Source organism: Sciurus carolinensis, chromosome 7 (assembly GCF_902686445.1).
Source record: "Sciurus carolinensis chromosome 7, mSciCar1.2, whole genome shotgun sequence".
NCBI classification, from domain to species: domain Eukaryota; kingdom Metazoa; phylum Chordata; class Mammalia; order Rodentia; family Sciuridae; genus Sciurus; species Sciurus carolinensis.
This window is the reverse complement of record NC_062219.1, coordinates 19,568,446-19,590,211: the sequence shown is the minus strand read 5'-3', so window position 1 is coordinate 19,590,211 and position 21,766 is coordinate 19,568,446. Positions and strand designations below refer to the sequence as shown.

General features: G+C 36.5%; 1 protein-coding gene across 8 annotated transcripts in view; it reads left to right on the top strand.

The window, feature by feature from the left end:
* The window catches only part of Grm1 (glutamate metabotropic receptor 1), a 405,374-nt gene that overhangs the window by 346,365 nt on the left and 37,243 nt on the right, over positions 1-21,766 (top strand). For all 8 annotated transcript variants that reach the window (XM_047559634.1, XM_047559635.1, XM_047559636.1 and 5 more), the window contains 2 exons: positions 5,325-5,451; positions 20,083-21,013. In XM_047559634.1, coding sequence (XP_047415590.1) covers positions 5,325-5,451; positions 20,083-21,013 — 1,058 coding nt within the window. The remainder of the gene's footprint in view (positions 1-5,324; positions 5,452-20,082; positions 21,014-21,766) is intronic.

The following is a 21,766-nucleotide window of genomic DNA, read 5'->3' as shown; positions in this document are numbered from 1 at the left end:
GGAAGGACTTCTGCTCCTAAAATGAGGGATAACAGGGTTCATACTTGACCTTCTACACTAAGCAATAAAAAAACTTGAGAAAACATGAAACAACTGTTCAGACATTGGAAGTGCATGACCCCGAAGACAGTGAAGTGAAGGGAAACAAGTCAAATCCTAAAATCACTCAGACTTTTCGTCTGGAGGAAATTTCCTAATTGTCCAACTACAGAAGCAGAGTTTGGTCCTCTTGCTAGTTTAAGAAGACAGAATCAGATTTTGGGAAGGCCAAGGCAGCTGAAAATTGTAGTACAGAGCAAGGGAGAAGATGGATCTGTTCAGGAAAAAGAAAGAAAATGAGTCCCATAAATTTTCAGAGGTTTTCCCTCGAGTGTTTGACTATTAATCTGTGTCTGAGTAGAGTGGAATTCTAAGAGTCCAAGTAAAGAACAATTTCTAGGGAATGGAATTCCTAGAGCTGACAGAGACCCAGGTATTGTCCCAGTTTCTACTAGATGGAGTGGAGATATCTTACAGAATGCGCATGGAATTAAATAAAGACCCTAGATGAGTCAGACCTTGAGGTTAAAGAGTTCCTAGAGCAAATACTATTCTAGACTTGTTCCAAAAGATTAAAAGCAAGGCTCAATGGAACAAATGAGCTACAAGGAAATAAAATTGCCAGAACAAAGTCCAAAACTTCTTAATAAGAGAAAGAAATAAAGAAATCCAACATTCTGCACCTTAATATGTACAGTGTCCAGCGTCTAGTCAAAAATGTTTAGACATGTGTGACAAAGTGGGGAAATGTAACACATTACCAGAAGGAAAGTCAAAGAACAGAAACAATACTGGAAATTATATTGATGATGGACGTACTCATCAAGGACAGTGAAACATCCACTATAGATACTTGCCGAGGAATTTAATAACATTTATAATTAGAAGAAAATGGAAATAAAAATAATGAAATGGAACTTACAGATGAAAAATAAAATAACTAAGAAAGACTATTTCAATTGATGGGATTCAGACATTGTAGAAGATCATTGAAATTAAAGATAGAGAATAGAAAATAGCCAAATGAGGTGCAGGATGGAAAAAAAGAAATGAGCAGACTTTCAATAACTTGCAGACTCATATCAAGGGGTTGTATTGCACTTGAAGCTTCAAAAGGACAGGAGAGAGAAGCAGGTCAAAAAACTTTTTTTTTTTTAAGAAACAATGACTGAATGTTTTCAAATGTAATATAAATGTACACCCACATAAATAATGTTCAATAAATCCCAAGCAAAATCAACACAAGGAAGATATTATAATTGTGAAAGTAAATAATAAAGAGAAAAATATTAATATTATCCAGAATTAAAAGACCCATGCAGAGGAACAAAAGAGCAATTATAATAGGCTTCTCATCAAAACCAATGTGCTGGGCAAGAAAGAAATGATACTAAAAGAAAAAAATCCCTTTCAACCTAGAATTCTTTTCCCAAAGACAGTGGAATGGAATAAAGTATTGAAAGAAAAAAAGAAAAAAGAAAAAGAAAAACAAAAAACCATCAACCAAAAATTTCATATGAAGTGAATGTATTGTTTCTGAAAAATTAAGACAAACTAATTTTTTAAACAAAAACCTAGAGAAGTTGTATTTTCGGAGTCTCACTGACAAAGTGTAAAGAAAATTCTTCAGGGAGAAGAAAATATTATGAGAAATTTGTGTCTATAGAAGGAAATTAAAAGTACTAGATATTGCAAATATATGGGTAAAGGTAACATATCAGAGGTTTTCTTTCTTTTCTTGCTTTTTTCCCTTTCTTTTGTATCCTCTTCTTCCTTCTTTTTTTAATTAATGAATTTATTTTTATTAAATAAAACATAAAAATTGTACATATTAATGGGTTAGCATATTATGTTTACATGAATGTATGTGATTTTTAAAAATTTTTTCATACATGTATATAGGATAATAATGTCTGTCTCATTATATCATCCTTCCCATCCCCATTGCCCCACCATTCGCCTCACTCCCCTCTGCATAAATCAAAGTTCCTTCATTCTTCCCTACCCACCACCCACTATGGATCAGCATTCACTTATCAGAGAAAACATTTGGCCTTTGGATTTGGGGGGATTGGCTTATTTCACTTAGCATGATATTCTTCAGTTCCATCCATTTACCTGAAAATGCCATAATTTCATTCTTCTCTAAGGCTGAGTAACATTCCATTGTGTATATGTACCACATTTTCTTTATCCATTCATCTGTTGAAGGACATCTAGGTTGGTTCCATAGTTTAGCTGTTGTGAATTGAGTTGCTATAAACGTTGAGGAGTTGGATAGCTGGGTCAAATGGTGGTTTTATACCAAGTTTTCTTAGAAATCTCTATACTGCTTTCTAAAGTGATTGCACCAATCTGCAGTCCCATCAGCAATGTATGAGTGTACGTTTTTCCCCACAACCTCACCAACACATTGCTTATATTCTTGATAATTGCGATGGGACTCGCTATATTGCCTCAACCTTGAAGTCCTCTTGCCTCAAGCTTCCCAGTAACTGGGATTACAGGCATGCACAACTGCACCTGGATCCTGTAACAATGTTTTTCTGATTTCAGATTTTCTCATTTTTAATATTTTATTTAAAAAGCAATTGCTTGAAGCAAAGATGATAGTTGTGGGAGATGGTGCTATAAAATATGTGTAAGCAAAATATATTAAAACAGTAACCCTAAGGGTCGGAGGAATAAATGAAAGATTACTGTAGGGCTCTTACATAATGCAATTTCATGTGTGTAATATAATGGCAAAATACTACTTGAATATAGATATGATAAGTTAATGTTGCATACTGTCAACAAAAGAGCAACCAATGAAAGGGGTCTAGCTATAAGCCATTATTAGAAACAACATGGAATGCTAAAAATGAATGCAGAAAAGCAGGGAAAAGGAACAAAGAACAAATGTGATAGAAAAAAAAATGAAAAGTTATAGCAAATCATATTGATTATTATAATAAGTGAATTATTAAACAATGAAAGGCAGAAATTATCAGGTAGCAGATGAAAGCAAGACCTAATTATGTGTCATTCACAAGAATCTCACTCTAAATGCAAGGTGTTTTGAGGTTCAGTTTTGTACTATGTAAGTGTAAAAGCATTTACAAACAAATTAAAAATAGGGAGAAGTTAAACTGCTCAGATAAGAAGCAAGTCTTTCATGATTTTTGACTAGTAACTTTTTTTCCAACAATTAATGAGATCATTTGAATTCACTAGAGCAAGTCAGACAGAGCTAATACATGGAAATGTTTTCTTCGCCACCACTTTAGCCTTATGTATAAAAAGTTGCTCTAGAATGAAATGATCTATAACTGTCTTTCATAATCACGACCAAATTTTTATAATCCCTTTTTTTGTGAATTAATGATACCGCCGGTTATCGGTGACAAGTTCTGCTTCCTCAGATGTTGAAGTTTGAACATTAGAGAAGCAAGTATAGAAGCAGGTTTTATTTAAAGGTAGTAATACAGACTTCTCCCGGGAGGCAGAAGGGGGCCATGACTTGTCGCCATGGGGCATAGCCCCCAACAATGACTGGTATTCTGGTATCCCAAGAAGTGGGAGCACCCTGCTCCTTTCATAGACTAAAGTTTCCTTTGTTCTGCTCCCTGCACCTCCAACTCCTGTCTTTCTCCTTCCTGCTAGTGACTAGGCCCAGGAGATGCTGGTGGGCTGGCCAAAAGGTGGAAAGCAGATGGGCAGCGGGAAGGGCCAAATGGAGTGACCAGGCAGGTAGCAGCCCAGGGGCATTAATTAACCACTCCCTGTCTGCAGCCTGTTGGGAGGGGCAGTATCGGCAGTGATCTTGGTGATCATGGGCTCTGGAGACAGTGACATTCCAGTCTCCCGGGGAGGCTCCGACCTCCTGGATCCAGACTGGCCTCCATTTTCTCCATCTGACCCAATTTCCTATTCTACACTAACCACCTATCTTTAATTCTGGCCTCATTAATAAGGTTTAATTATATAAGAACTTTTGTGGCTGAACATCACTTTTTTTCAGAGAAAAACATAATTTTTACCTTTGGAGCAATTAATAGAGATGAATATAAACAAGGAAAAAATTAAACTCTCGTTCTTAAGAACTGCAAAGTAATACAGTCACTTCAGGCTATAAAATAAATTATTATTGAAAAGTCTCCAAACTCAGGATGGACTGAATTGAGGTTCACATCTGAATTCTAAGATAATCCTATGTGATCTAATTTATGTTCTTAAGGTTTCTCAGCATATAGAAATTTTTTTCAAAGTTACTTTTTAAAAAAAATCCCTAAATTTATAAAGAACTTACCAAATTTTACACCAAAAATACAAAGAACTCAATCAATAAATGGGCCAAGGAACTGGACACTTTATGGAAGAAGATATACAGGTGATTAATAAATATATGAAAAAGTATTCAACATTTCTAGTAATTAAGGAAATGCAAATTGAAACAACTCTAAGATTTCATCTTACTCCAATTAGAATGGCTTTTATCAAGAACACAAACAATAATAGATGTTGGCGTGGGTGTGGGGAAAAAGGCATACTTTTTCATTGCTGGTAGAATTGCAAATTGGTGCACCACTCTGGAAAGCAGTATGGAAAATCCTAAGAAAACTTGGAATGGACCCACCTTTTGACCCAGTTATCCCACTCCTGGGTTTGTACCCAAAGGACCTAAAATCAGCAAACTACAGTAACACAGCCACATCAATGTTTATAGCAGCTCAGTTCAAAATAACTAGATTGTGGAACCAACCTAGATGCCCTTCAACAGATGAACAGATCAAGAAACTGTGGTATATATATACAATGGAATACTCTTCAGTCATAAAGAAGAATAATATTATGGTATTTGCAAATAAATGGATGGAATTGGAGAATATCATGCTGAGTGAAATAAGCCAAGCCCAAATAACCAAAGGCTGAATGTTTCCCCTGATAAGTGGAGGATGATATATAATGGGGGTGGGGGAGGGTGGAGAGTGAGAGAAGAATGGAGGAAATTTAGATTACATAGAGGGAAATGAGAGGGAGGAGGGAGGGTATGAAAATGGTGGACTGAGACAGACATCCTTACCCTATGTACATGTATGATTACATGAATGGTGTGAATCTACATCATGTACAACCATAGAAATGAAATGATGTACCCCATTTGTGTACAATGAATCCAAATGCAGTCTGTAAAAATAAAAAAATAATTTTAAAAAGTCACGGTGTGAAGACAAGTCCTCATCTGCAATAGAAGCCTTTCTGGAGAAAGCACCTTTAAGACGTGCAATATTCCCGTGTTACAGGTCATACGTAAAGGAGAAGTGAGCTGCTGCTGGATCTGCACAGCATGCAAGGAGAACGAGTATGTGCAGGATGAGTTCACCTGCAAAGCCTGTGACCTGGGGTGGTGGCCCAACGCAGACCTAACAGGTACGAGCGGCCTCACTTGTAAACCTTGCTGGTCCCTGACTGTTGCCCTCTCTAAGGACCATCATTCCAATGTGAGCAACTATGTCTTTTCAACGTTAACATACAGTGCATACTTCCTATTGCTTACGTCAGACTGAATGCACAGACCTCTTGTGAGTTTTCCATGACCTATACTGAAAAGAAAGCTCATTGGAATCTAAATGAAAGTGAGCTGATATGTTGTAGGACATTCTGTTTTAGAGTTATGTTCCGTTTCTCCTTTATAAAATTTCATTGAGAGGTATTTCTAGCTAACCGAACTTCTATTTGCAACCATTTCTTAAACTCCTACAATGAGTCACAACTATAGACTGAAAAGGTACAAAGATTGAGACAGAAGCCTAGCATTTATTTTGCTTGAAATATAGAAGGAAATGAACATGGGGAAGTATATAATTTATGAATATAACAGAGATACTTATGAAGTGCTATAAAAGGTAGACTAGGAGATGAAAAGAATCCTAGGAAGCAGAACATGGGAAATTCGAAAGTCTGGAATATATCTGGGGAAACCACAGAACAAGAACATGCAACTTACTGGTAGACACAAGGGGCTGGAAGACAGTGGAGGGCACAAGGCTAGGGAGGGCGCTGGCCGCGGTGACAAGACTGCCACATGACCTTCCCCTGCGTTTAGACTGGCTTTAGCCCAGGAGAACTACTGGAGGACTTTATTTTATTTTATTATTTTTATTGGTGCACTATAATCATACATCACAGTGGGATTCATGTGTGAATATACCACAGTGAATCCCATATATATATAATTTAAATGTACTCATTAAAATAATCACACCAACAATATTAATAATAGATCTGTGGAGTCAAGCAATCCGATTTGAGGAGGGAAGAGGGGAAGGAAGACGAGGCTGCTAGGGAATGAGATTGATCAAATGATATGTATCTACGAAGGATTTTGGAGTGATGAATGACATGATATTTGCCTACTGAGGGACAGGCCCGGTGGAAGTGCAGAGTGTAGACCAGACTAGAAGAAACACAGTCCTCAGGAAGCTGTCCTGTTGGTCCCAATGAACCATTTCAGAGCGTAGACTAGGCCAGCTACAGTGGGAACAAAGAGGAATAAATGAATGCAAGAGCTAATTCAATAGCAAAGTCAGTGGGGCGAAGATGGATTTATCCTGGGAGTTTATAACTTCCCAAGGAGCAATGCTCATATATTTTATTTTCCACAGACTCTGGTACGATCTCACAGATGAGAGGTTTTTCACTAATATGTTTTATGAATTGCAAGAGTCATACATCCCTAGGAACTTTGTCATCTGAGTATAGATAGACTGTCTTCTGAATAACTTAACCCCTCATCTTGGAAATTGACTGAAGCCTAGAGGGGTGAGGGAAGGTGCATTGTGCCCAAGTTCATGCAACTAGCTGAAAGCAGAACCCAGTTCACCACCTGCTGATCTCCTGCTTCCCTGGGTACCATCAAAAAGGCTCAGAGGAGTTTCACCACCAACAGTGTATGAATGTACCTTTTCTTCACACTCCCACCAACTCTTTTTATTATTTGTATTCTTGATAATTGTCATTTTGACCGGAGTGAGATGCAATCTCAATGTGGTTTTGATTTGCATTTTCCTAATACCTAGAGAGGTTAAGCATATTTTCATGTATTTGTTGGCCATTTGTATTTCTTCTTTTGATAATTATCTGTTTAGATTTTTTGCCCATCTATTAACAATATGGAGATTCCTCTGAAAACAAGGAAAGGAACCACTATATGACCCATTATCCCACTCCTCAGTATATGTCCAAAAGATCTAAGATCAGCTTATCATGGGGATGCAGTCACATCAATGTTAGAGCACCATAATTCACAAGAGACAAGCTATGGAACCAACCTAGGTGCCATTCAACAGATAGATAAAGAAAATATGGTACATATATATGTATTTGTGAATTTGAAATCCATGGAGTATCATTCAGCCCTAAAGAAGAATGAAAGTATGGCATTTTCCAGTAAATGAAGGAACTGGAAACTATCATGCTAATTGAAATAAGCCAGACCTGGAAAGTCAAAGGTCCAGTGTTTTATCTGATAGAGGAAGCTAAAGTAAAGAAAAAAAAATTTCTGGGCATGGTGGTGCATACCTATAATCCCAGAAGTTTAGGAGGCTGGGGCAGGAGGATCACAAGTTCAAAGCTGGCCTCAGCAACTTAGCATGGCCCTGTTTCAAATTAAAAAATTAGGAGTACTGGGGATGTATCTCAGTGGTTAAGAACCCCTGGGTTCAATCCTTGGTACCAAAACAAGAAAGAAAAAGAAAGGAAGAAAAGAAGGAAGGATGAAAGAAAGAAGGAAGAAAGAAAGAAAGAGAGAAAGAAAAAGGAAATGGTGGGAGGAGGGGACTCTATCAGATACTATCAAATAAAGGAAAGATCAATGCAGTAGAGTAAGGGGATTGAGAGGAAGGAAGGGGGAATGGATAAGGGAGAAACCATGGATGAATCTGACCTAACTTTCCAATAAGCATATATGACTATACTGCAGTGAATCTCACCATTATATATATAAATAAATATATATGTACATATATGTGTATGTATATATATATGTATGTATAAACATATATATATATATATATATATGTTTACACACAAGACAGTAATTTTTAAAAATTGTAAGTAAATAGCAAAAAGATAGTAGGGAAAAGGAAAGGGAATGGGGGAGGAGGAGGATTCAGTAAGAAGAAGTACTGGGGACTAAATTAGAGCAAATTATAATCCATGCATTTATAATAATGTCACAGTGAATCCTAATGTTATGTATAACTAATATGAACCAATTTAAAAATGGGAGAAAAAAACATCAGAGGGGAAGAGGAGGTTTTTACTTGATTCTAAATAAGAATAGGACAATAAAATTCTTCTGCTTTATTTAAACCCTATAAAAAATGGCTGGATAAGTTGAACCAGGTCACATAACTAAAATTAAACATATTAAGTGATAGTACCATATAAAATGTTAATTCTGTTAGAAAAAAATTAAAATGACTTATCAGAAAACTTTTAGAAATCATCTAGTACAAAGGCCCTTTTCAAGGAAAAGGAAATTAGATCAGAATATTTTTGAAGGTACATACTGCGCTCATTTTTTTTTTTTTAATCTCTAGCTAAAAGCTGGCTTTCAAAATTTCATGTGCCTAAAAATTACCCAGGAATTAGCCACCTCCAGAGATTCCCATTTGCTAGTTCTGGGGTGGGTCCCCTCCAGATTCTGATGCAATTAGTTCCTACCTTACCCTTGAGAAGCACTGCTCTCTCGCTAAAGCCTAATGCCTTAGATGTAATAGTTACCTAGTAAATGTTTGTTAAATTGGAGAATTAGATAGAAGAAAGGACCATCAAGTTCATCTAGATTAATGCCAGCTGTTTATTATAAAAATCAAAATGTAAATCCAGGGTATCCCCCACGCCCCAGGCCTAATGGTTCTCCCTGTGTGATTTACCTCCTTTTGCATGCAGTGGGCGGCATGGAGAAGTTTCGCCAGCCTCCTTTTGGACCCAAACCTCCCCTCTCACTCTATGTTGTCTCTTTTCTAATTTTTATTTTCCTTTATAATATGAGCTTCCTGCTGGGCATCTTTATCTTGTATAAGCAGGTCCCACAGAGGTCCATTGCGTTTGAAGCTGAGGTTGCTTTAACAGTCATTGCTCTCTGCTCTTTGACTGAGATCACAGATGACTGAAGAGACACAGAGACAAAAGTGATCCCTTTCTTAGGTTGGTCTTAGAAGTCCGAAGTTCTGGCTTTGAGGTACAAGAGTTTTTCTCTTGCCTACATTCTTTTGTACTTTCCCAAACTTCCTACTGCTCTGTTTTCACTTGAACCAGAGTTTATGTCATACACGAAAAAGAACTCTGACCTATTTTAAGACATTAAGATACCAAAAGAAATTTTTGTAAAAGATTTAATATATCATCAGAATGGAACTCAAAGTTATATACTTTATTCCCTGAAGATCTTCCATTGTGGGCATATTGTCATCCCACTGCCAAATCATCACTACCATTGATGAGGACTCTTGAACTTGGTAAAGCATAAACAAAATCCTCTGTGACTATACATAGATGGATAATAATGTAATTATTTTTTCTGAAAAAATGTATCATTTTGTGAGGTATCATAATGTGAGTCACTTTAACAGTCAAATGCATTGAGCCAGGCAATGGCTCAGATTCTGCCTTTATCTCTGCCAAACAGCTACTCTTGGATCATATATCCAAACCAGTCTGCAAATATTACCTTGGGATCTTTCAGAACATGCGCCCTGCATACTAATGTGTATGTAGTTTTAATGATGCCCATTGTTTCTGCATTCCTTTCGCTCTCAGACGTGAGTGGAAAAACAGACCCCGCTTGCCACTTACTTGGTGCCATGTCAAGCACAGAGCAAGGGTAGGGGACGTGACAATGTGTCGCTGGTGTTGCCATGGTAGTGGTAGTTGTGAAGAGAAAACCCACTGGCACAAAATACCAGAAATCACAGAAATGCTCAGAAGAGCAAACACATTGCCTTTAAGTGGGTGTTTTGTTTTCAATGGTGGATTTTTCTGATTAAATTTTAGTTCAAATGAGAAATCATTCTTTGAGAAATGATTTTTTTTCCTGAAGGTACAGTTTGTGAAAATATTTTTAAATTACTTTTTCAGAGAGCTACTTTTTTTTTACACACTTCGAAGATCCTAATATTAATGAATAAAAACATGCTTAAGTGACTTTAAAATTTTCATCAGAATGTGTTGTGTTTTGGCTATGAAGAGAAATCGCTGCATTTCTTAGAGGAAGTAGTTTTTGAAGCTGTTAAGTTTTTCGTATTTTCCTCTTTGGAAAAATGCACATTTGAATTCAGCATCTTTTATGCTTTATTTCTTGCAATGATGGTTCTCTTGCAATGATATATAACTTGAGTAGTTTAATAATTCACAGGCCAATTATAAGTAATCTGATACTACATATTTCTTTTAAAATGTCAAATAGCATAAGACGATTCCTCAGAAAGACAGACTACACTGAAACTTCTCATTATAAAACAGAAATTAATGGTTTCAGAAAGTAACTAATTTAACTATTTTTCTCCATTCCAGCATTTGTTGTCACCTCTCACACTACTACCTACTTCCTTATTTAATTCTGTAAGATACCCTGTCACCTGTTTTGTGTGAGGCCTGTTTGGAGACTAAGGATTTACAGGCAAATGAAACAAATATGAAGAACATCATTTGGAACTGCACATGCAAACAGTTAATTAGAATAAAGACCTACAATAAGGATAAGTACAAAATGTCATATGAAGACAGAGAAAGAAGCAATTCTTTTTCCTTAGGAAGAGAAAAGCCTTCAAGAATAAAAAAAAAAAAAAGAAAGAAATATTTAAGCAGGACGTTGAATTATAAATAGAATTTCACCTTATAGCCAATTGATATTAATGAAATAACATTAAGGAAACCATATTTCTATGAGGCTTTGTACAATCATAAGATAGTGTCGTAAATGTTATGAATTGCCCCAAGACACTTTGGGTGAAATAATTATTGCCTTTCTTTATTTCTTGATTCATGTTAAATTTGACTTGACCTAATTTGAAAGAAGTTCGATATTAAACTTTAGCCTCTCAAATATTTGATTCAAAAATTAGAAGTAGCCCTTTGTTCTCAAATTATAGCATTACTAGCACTTCTCAGATTTTATTCAGTAATTTATACTCTGCTAAGAGGAAACTTACTTGTCTGGGCTCTGGATTCTCTGGGATAACATTAACCATGGATATTTGCCAAGTCATTAAGTTCTCAGGCCTTTAAATGTCCTATGCACAACTCCCATAAAGTCTTCTTTTGAATCAGGTAGGCTCAGCACCTGATTGCCACTGGTTGAAGGTAATCCCTACCCCTTCTAGTCTTGGGAGACCCTAAACCATCCAAATGGTTGGTTAACCCTTTTTCTAATGTTCCCCTCCAAAAAAAAAATCTCATAACATTATACGTGTGGGCAATAAGGACATTACAGCTAATTCCATCAAGATGATAAAACTAATGCTTTTCAAATTTAGATGTCTAAAGAATATATAGGAAAAAAGAGAAAAAGAAAAAAGTCCACTTAAAAGAAGCTTATTCAAAACATAAATTATCTGCCCTAATCTCCAGGTGATTCTGTCTTGAGTGTGTCTGGTTTTCCACAGAAGAAAAGAGATTTAGGATCTTCCCTAGAGAGAAAGCAATCATGGTGGAGTTGCCAGAATGTTTCTGGCTGTTGCCATGACAAACTGCTACTGTTAAAGCACAAGAATACTTAATCTTCTTCTAGCATAAAGACATTTTTCTTTATCTGTATATGATATACCATGTGTAGGATAGAGAGATTTTGCAGGTAGACTTGAACAACTTTAGATTACCTATGGAGATGCCCCTACTATCTGTCTTTGACTTTTGCCCATGTTGTAGGAACTGGGATTTGTGATATGTAGTTTAAAACTTGAAACTTCACTGGTGACAAACAAATCCAGCTTTCTTACTGATGAATTTCATTTGGCCAATTATGCAGCCTAACTCAGCTTTATATCTTGAGGGTGATAAAAAAGACTCCACTGAGAATTTCTGCTTTGAGCTGTTTCAAAGCAATCAGATAGTTCTTGGTAGGTCAATCTGCATATCAAGTATATTTGTACATGAATGAGAGCTTGCACTGGATATCTCTTGGGTTCATGGTGACCTGTACTCATCTTGTTACAACATCTTCCTTTAAATGAAAACACTATGTAATATGTTCGGTGAGTCTTCTGAATTCTTTCAAATATCTGAACTCATATCATATCCTTTCAAATCCTCGCATATACAAGATACATGGGAAAAGTTACTGTAACATACTTTTATATTATTCCTCAAATTATTTCATCAACAATTTTATAAATGAACTATTCATTTATAAATGAATTATTGAGTTGGAGTAATGACTACCTCTAGTAAAATCTAGGCTTAGGTGAATTCCTATAACTAGTAAGTAAGGGAAATAGTCAAGTTGGGCTCAGATTTATATCTTGAAATCAGTAAAGAAAAATATGAATAAGCAAGAGTACACAAAAGGGGGTATGATATATGTAAAAATCTTCTTATGAGAATCTTACAGAAGGCCATTGTGTTATAGCTTGCTGTAAGGTCTTTGGGTTAGCAATCAATGGTCATGGGCCTTCCGTTTTTACAGACTCGGCAAATCTCAGTTTAAAATTACTGCAAGGTGTAATCTTGAGTAATATTAAGGTTACTTTTTATTTTTCTACAGGATGGAAATGATGAAGATAACCTTACAAAGTTTAAATTCATGAATAAATGTTATAAAACGTTTGTTCCCATATCACTGGATTTATAAGTTGGAATGTTCTAGCTAAGAAATACAAATGTGATCATATTTTAACAATTGTGAGGATTGTTTCTTTTCAACAGGGAAATTCTCCAACCTGTTCAGACTATTTGATCTAGTCCACATTTGTAAATCATAGAGGGGGACAACGGTATGCAACCCATTTGGAGATGTTCAAAGGATTCTTTTGCAATTTCATCAGTCAATACCCATCTTCACAACTTTTTATGAATTAAAACAGAAATTAAGGATGAACCAGTTGCATCTTCTGCTATTCTGGAAGTGTTTTCCCATTAGTATTTAAACAGATCGTCAATTTGTTCCTCCTCAAATAAATTGTTTTGTTTTGTTCATGAGGATTTTCTCCAGTGTCCATTGGATAGTTTATGTGGTGCCACCAGACAGGCATTATGGTTTTGCCAATATTTTCTTTATGGATCATAAAACGTGATCATTCTGGGATATTTTTAGAACATTTTCTGGCTGATTTTGTGTATCTGAAATTGAATCTGTGAACTGCCCCATAGAGTTTTTATTTTTTTTTAATTGTTTTTTTTGTTGTTAGATGAGTAGTTGGGTAAGATGAGGGCTCTTCATTAGAGCATGTCTAAAATATTGGCATTTCTATATCTTTATTATTTTTGCACTATCTATACTTCCTATAGTACCTCTTTTACTAGTCAACCTTCATGAGAGCAATTATTTTAGGTAACATTATGATATCAAGTAATTCATATAATTGCTTATTTTCAGAAAACACCTGCAGACTTAAAATGTTTCCGAGAAACATTTCATTTAAATGAAGTTGTGGCTCAGTGGTAGAGTACTTGTCTGCAGTGTGTCAGAGTACTGGATTTGGTCCTTAGGATTGACAAAAAAAAAAAGGAAGAAAGAGAAAATGAACATAATTTCAAACAAATGAATTATTCTGGAACCATACCCACCATTAGTTTATGTAAGTTCTTTAATTTAGCAATATCTAAAATATATCATAAAGAAGATTACACTTTAGTTATTAGAAAAAATTAGATTGGGGTAAAGTATTGGACTTTATAATACTGACTGGACTATTTATTATATATCAAGCTTAGAAGTTTACCTTTTTAATGGTAGTATAAAAACATAGTAAGGCAATATTAAGTATAAAAAGCCATAGTAAAACAGTATTAAATCAAAATTTAATACTTGAACACTCAAATTCTATTCTGAGTAGGAGCACTTCTTGAATGATATAAACCCAACCTGAGATTCTCCTCAACTGATTAAGGTCTATAAGTTTGCTATTATGAGTAGCACATGAGTAGATAGAAGATGGGAAGGAGAAGTAGCAATAATTTGTAATTACTTAATTAACTAGTACCCAATGTTGGGCAGTTGCTATGACAGGGATGTATTATGTGGTAACTTTAGATTTAAAGACATAGTACAAACCTAAAGATATTTTGACTCCTTTATGTCTGAAACAAGGCAAGGGATCTTAGCATTGTCTACTAGATCAAGGGGTTGGGTTTAGTGAATGAATTAGTTATCTCTTGTTCTGTAACAAATGACCTAAAACCTAGTAACTAAACGCAACTCACACTTATTATCTCACAACTCCTGAGGGTCAGGAATCAGTTTAACTGGGTCCTTGCTTTGGGATCTTTCACAGAACTAGAGATGGGGTCTAATCTGAAGGCTTATATTTCCAAGCTCACTTTTGAGGTTGTTGGCAGGGTCAAATCCTCAAAGGACTGAGGACCTGCACTTTGCAGGTGACTGGGCAGGGACTGCCCTTAGTTCCTTGTCACAGGAACCTCAGCATGGCAGGTTTCTTCATCAGAGTTAGCAAGAAACAGTTTGCTAGCAAGATGGAAGTCATTACTTCATTTAACCTAAGCTCAAAAGCAACATTCATTGGGCTGCTGTTTTCTTTCACTAGAAGCAATTCAAAGGCCTTGGTCATGCTTTCGAGGATTACACCAGGACATAAATATTAAAAGGTGGGGATCATTGGAGAACATCTAGAAACTTCCTACAACAATAGACAATAGTTCTTCAATCTGTGCCTTATTGTTAATTTATCCATAGCATGGTATAGACCTTTCATACCAAACAAAAGGAAAGATTCATGATTACCCAGGTACCGAGGATGATCTGTGACTTACGTGCTCTGTTCTGATCCTCCTTCTTATTACTGTGGAGTCTTTTGTTCATAGAGATGCTGAAACAATAGCTATTTCTTGAATTATACACAGTGTAGGTATTTTCATTTCTAGATCTGGCTATAATTTGATCATATGTAGGGACTATAGTATATCCAGTCTAGATCCTATCTATTAAATTCATGCAGTTTTTGCCACAGAGAATAAAGAAATATTTTTCTAATAATCTCAAAGTATCAGATATAGGTTGGGACAAAGGATTGTTTTTACTAAACCCAAGTTTAATATTAAACCCAGTATTTCTTAGAAATATTAGAAAAAATATTGCTTCCCATAGGAGTTTGGAGGAATAATGGGAAATTCATGTGTGTCAGTGTCTCACATAGAGTTAAGTAATTGGACAGATTTTGAGTAGATATCCTTCTGGGTTTTAGCCAATGTTCTTTTTTTATTTTTTAATTATTTATTTTTTTATTTTTTACAGACTTCTTTTGATTCATTGTACACAAATGGGGTACATCATTTCATTTCTATGGTTGCACATGATGTAGATTCATACCATTCATGTAATCATACATGTACATAGGGTAATGATGTCTGTCTCATTCCACCATTTTCATACCCCCTTCTCTCTCATTTCCTTCTACATAATCTAATGTTCCTCCATTCTTCTCTCACTCCCCACCCTCCCTGACCCCCTTATATATCATCATCTACTTATCAGGTAAAACATTCAACCTTTAGTTTTTTGGGCTTGGATTATTTCACTTAGCATGATATTCTCCAATTCCATCCATTTATTTGCAAATGCCATAATATTATTCTTCTTTATGGCTGAATAATATTCCATTGTGTATATATACCACAGTTTCTTTATCTATTCATCTGTTGAAGGGCATCTAGGTTGGTTCCACAATCTAGCTATTGTGAATTGAGCTACTATAAACATTGATGTGACTGCGTTACTGAAGTATGCTGATTTTAAGTCCTTTGGGTATAAACTGAGGAGTGAGATAACTGGGTCAAAGGTGGGTCCATTCCATGTTTTCTGAGGATTCTCCACACTGCTTTCCAGAGTTAGCCAATGTTCTTTAAATGACTCTTTGTCTTGCAGTTTCTACAGATTCTTTTATCTGTAGGCATGTTATCTACAGGAAAAGAGGCTATTTTATTTGGTTTCTTTAAAGAGTCATAATTTTGTTGACACCTGGCTTAAGGACTTTTTAAATCATCTGGAAATATCTAGTCACATATCAGATATTTTTTGAACTGATAATTCTACATTTTAATATTTTTTATTCCACTAATTCAGGAGGTCTAAGCCCATTTACAGAAGAGGATCTGCACTGCTATGTCAGTTGAGCCTACTCCAAAACTATTTGAAAGTTTCCTGAAATTTATTTTTCATTGTTACGTAGTCTACAACTTACTAAAAGAAGAGCTTCTTTCAGAAGCTTAGTACATGCATCCATGTAATGCATTTTCTATTTTTATTTTTTAAACTTTTACTCTGCCGGGTTATTCAAGTCTTTTCTATTTTACTCTACTACTTTTAAACATTTCCCTCCATGAGGAAGCAAATATTAAGTTAATTGGCATATATATATATATATATATAGTGCAGGACACTAATAAAAATCCTGTGCTCTGAACCCCTAAAGTTAGGAAAAGCCATTAACTATAGGTCTTAATTAGGCTTTACACCAGGCTTTTAATTGAACGTCTATAGATCTGACATGTGTTCTAGAAATTTTAAGAAGTGCTATTATTTTAGTGAAACCTCTGTGGACAGAGTAGCTCATTTAGAAAGTCAAGCAAAATTACAGGGAAAATGAGAGAAGTTCAAGGATAGTAGCTTTCCAGAGATTACAAGGACTTTGACAAAAGCTACGTGTTAATTTGATTTCTTTTTCCCAGTTTGAGCATGCCAATTAAAGAAGCTGACTGTTGACCTCTTGGTATTTAACCTCCTAATTTGTCTAGAGAACCTCTTAACTAATTTATTGATTGTGTCATATCAACAGTCCCCTAAGTGGGCACTGTTATGCCTAAATTCTTTCTATCTATCTATCCATCCACCTATTTATGGATATATCTATCTACATATAATCTATGTATCATCTACCTAGGCTTTATCAGAGAAACAAAAAGATTTAGTATTAAAGTGTGTCTCAGTATCAGAAGTAAAAGTTCTCCCAGGAAGAGGTTCAGACTTAGAAATAGATAAATGCCTGACACAAGAAAGAGTGACCACCAAGGTGAGTCAGGAATGGGTGGTTATGAATGATGTCTTCGATCCCTGAGAAAGCCACCCCAAAATCACTAAACAAAGGCATATTTTACCAATTGATGACATAAAAATTAACCTCACAAAGATTTTCTGAGGGACCTTAGAAAGAATGACCAATCAGTTTTTACAAACCAGTCATCGTTTTAACAGGTCAGTAAACATTAGCTCCTAAGGACCAGCTCAGCTTGGATGCTTCCCAGGTCCATATCTTCATCGGCTCTCAATGGTCCACTTGTGCATTCCAAAGCAAAGAAAGTATCAGGGGAATAAACAGATAGGGGATATGTTTTTTGTTTTTTGTTTTTTAAGAAAATTGGGAATCTCTAAAAAAAATCTTTGTTGACTTCATTAAAAATTTGTGTCTAATTACCAAATAGTGTTACCTCAAAAATAAAAGGTTGAACTACTTAATTTAAAGACAGATGTTATTACATGAAGTTGAATGAATTTATACAAAGACCAACACTACTACAAATTCTAGGACTACTCAATAAATGCAGCAGCAAGAACTCAGTAAGACTAGCTGGAGCTGGTAGACTGTTGAGACTGACTCACATGTAGAATGTGGGAAGGACAGTTTGGGCCTGAGGGGGCCTAGCAAGTGAAACTTGGTCAGGTCATCTTCAGAAATCGTACTAAATGAGGATCTTTAAAATAATCCTGGTGAAATCTCTAGAAATATGAAAGATGGTAAGACAAAATACAGTTGGCCTTCTGAATCTGCTGGTTCTGCCTGTTTGGATTCACTAACCAAGGATGGAAAATATTAGAAAAAAATTTTCATTGTTGCTAATATGTACTATAGACATATATGCATACTATGTAGTTAGGACTGATCATTGTGTCAGAGGTCAAAATACCTGACAGGAACAACTTAGAGGGGGAAAGTGTATTTGGGATCATGGTTTCAAAGGTCTCAGACCATGGTCACCAGGCAGAAGATATGGCAGAGGAAAGTTACTTGACTTGTGTCAGACAAGAAACTGGAGCAAGGTAGTGAGAGAGTGAGCACAAGGAGCCACGGACATAATATAATCCCCAAGGTATGCCCCTAGTGTCCTATTTCTTCCAACCATACCCCACTTCCCTACAGTTACCAAATTAGTCCTTTCGAACTACTAATCCATCAAATGAATTAATCCAATGACGAGGTTGCAGATCCATGATTTGATTATTTTACCTCTGAATATTGCTATATTGAATATCATATTTCCAACACATTAACTTCTGGGGGGACACTTCATATCCAAACCATAACAATGGTTGAGTCTGTACTCACCACTTACAGATTTTTTTCTTGTCCTTATTACCTAAACAATGCAGTGCAAAAAGTATTTACATAATATTTACATTGTATTAGGTATCATGAATAACCTAGAAATTATGTAAAGTACACAGAAGGATGTGTATAAGTTATTTGCAAATTCTACACCATTTTATATAATGAACTTGAGCCTCTGCACATTTTCATATCAGTGGGGGTACTGGAACCAATTCCCCATCAATATGGAGGGACAACTTTATGTTGAATTTTTAAAAGCACAAAAACTGAATTTATTGCTAAGTATAGTAAGGGATAGCTATGCCAGTCAGATAAATTTTCTCTGAGCTAAAGAGACTGCTTATTTCCTATACGGTTTTTGTAAAGTACTGACTTCAGGGATTGATAAACTTCAGAACATGAAGTGATTGACATCATCTGTAGAAACATGATACTCATGTGAGACTGCTGTGGGTTAGTTGGTATGCATTTATTGAAGTGAGTCTCTCCCTAGCTGTGTGATCATCAGCAGTGAGAGCTAACATTCATTGGTTGGCATGGAAAAACATGTTCATGGAGGTGGGTTGGTGCTGACTAACTGAACAGCCCTAAAATAGGCTCTGGTGGTTTCCCGGCTGCCAGAACCACAGAACAATGAATCTTTTCCTACATTTGTGGAAATGTTTTTACTTTCACAGTTTGGGAAATACTGGCCCAGACCGAATACAAAATCCTGTGAAAGGTTTGTCTCCAGGGCCTGACATATTTTTCTTTCACTCTAAAATACAAAATAGATTTTATTCTCCATCCAGAGGAAATAAATGAGTGCAACATTTAGAAACACAGTGCTGGTCTCTGCTTGCAAAAGATGAGTGAAGAGAGAGTTCATTCTTCTTGGGTCTGTTAGAGGCTACTAACTCAAAGACCCACAAAGGCTGAATGCACATCAGACATGACGAACAGGAATTTAAGAAAGTACTGTAGAACTGTGTGGTAAACAGAAAAATGCAGATTCTTCTACACACTCCAAATTAAATTTATGTTTAAAATGCTCTGCTGCTGCAAAAATACTTGTCTATGAGTTGTACTTGCTTATGGACAATGTGCATAAAATAAAAGATTTATTAGTTTATTTCTTACTAACTTATTCTATTACATTATCATAATTAAACTGTAACCGGAAGCAGTTTGGTTTTTTCTTTCTTTTTCTGAAAACGTAGAAGTAAGTTCCAGCTATAGAGTGACATTCATTTATCATGCTGATTTAAAAAAAAAAAAAAAAACGTAATTTTTATAGGCTCTAGGATGTCATGCTTTTAATGAGATTAGGTTTGGGGACATGATATTCCAGGGAAGACCTAGGACTACCTTTATGTAATATTGAAGAATTTAGTGAAAAACATATAATAATGTAAATCATGAAGAATGTGGCTGTAGCTGTGCCTCTGGTAACTACTGAGTGCCTTCACTATGGCTCAGCAGAAATCTCAGGCTCGCATTCAAATGACTCTTCTCGTTACAGGCTGTGAGCCCATTCCTGTGCGATATCTTGAGTGGAGCAACATAGAATCCATCATAGCCATCGCCTTTTCTTGCCTGGGCATCCTGGTTACCCTGTTTGTCACGCTCATATTTGTGCTGTATCGAGACACACCGGTGGTCAAATCCTCGAGTCGGGAGCTCTGCTACATCATCCTAGCTGGCATCTTCCTGGGTTATGTGTGCCCTTTCACTCTCATTGCCAAACCTACTACCACATCCTGCTACCTCCAGCGCCTCCTGGTTGGCCTCTCCTCTGCCATGTGCTACTCAGCTTTAGTGACCAAAACCAATCGCATTGCACGCATCCTTGCTGGCAGCAAGAAGAAGATCTGTACCCGCAAGCCCAGGTTCATGAGTGCCTGGGCCCAGGTGATCATTGCCTCAATTTTGATTAGTGTGCAACTAACACTGGTGGTAACCTTGATCATCATGGAACCTCCCATGCCCATTTTGTCCTACCCAAGTATCAAAGAAGTCTACCTTATCTGCAATACCAGCAACCTGGGTGTGGTGGCCCCTGTGGGCTACAATGGACTCCTCATCATGAGCTGTACCTACTATGCCTTCAAGACCCGCAACGTGCCCGCCAACTTCAATGAGGCCAAATATATCGCCTTCACCATGTATACCACCTGCATCATCTGGCTGGCTTTTGTGCCCATTTACTTTGGGAGCAACTACAAGATCATCACTACCTGCTTTGCAGTGAGCCTCAGTGTAACAGTGGCCCTGGGGTGCATGTTCACTCCCAAGATGTACATCATCATTGCCAAGCCCGAGAGGAATGTCCGCAGTGCCTTCACCACCTCTGACGTGGTCCGCATGCACGTGGGCGACGGCAAGCTCCCCTGCCGCTCCAACACGTTCCTCAACATTTTCCGAAGAAAGAAGCCGGGGGCAGGGAATGCCAAGTGAGTCATCCCATCTGAGCTTGTCTTCCCTCTCTCTCTTTCTTTCTCCCCTCTATTTGTCCAAATTGTTGCCCTCTTCTTCCCCGAAGCTTTTTCTCATCCTTTCTTCCTTTTTCTTTCTTTCACGAATTTCGCCTTCTATTGCAGTAGGAAGATAGAACTTAAAGTTTCCCTTGTTTCCATTCCTTTCACATAGAAAGAAGCATGAACTGACAACTTAGCTGATCATATCCTCATTTTTGTCTAGAACCTCAAACTTCAGTTTTACCAGTAACTTATTTCCTTTTGTATGGGTCCTCTCTCTAGGCACATCAACACACCTCTGGGGTCTCGGTCAAAGATGCAAACATGAGTTCTGCTTTATAGTTTAGACCATGGTTGCAGATACCTTCTGATTGATTTTTATCATTCTTGGACCACACTGTTACTAATTGGGGGCAGAGAGCAAGGAAATTAAGCCCCTGAGGAAATGACTATTTCCAAATTGGATTGCAGATAAGCACCAACCATGTCCTGAAATAACATCTCTTAAGTAACTGCTTTATCATCTCTTATTCATTGAACTTTAAAGCATATTTTAATAAAGATGTTCCACAATACAATAAGTGAATTGGGCTATCTCTACTTCAAGTTCATGATCAAGATGGTTTCTAGACACAAAGCACCAGAATAAATAAAGAACCAGATAAAAGCATTGAGCTCAAATTTGAGTGTCAGTGTGAACATCAAAGTTCAGATGTCTTATATTCTGGT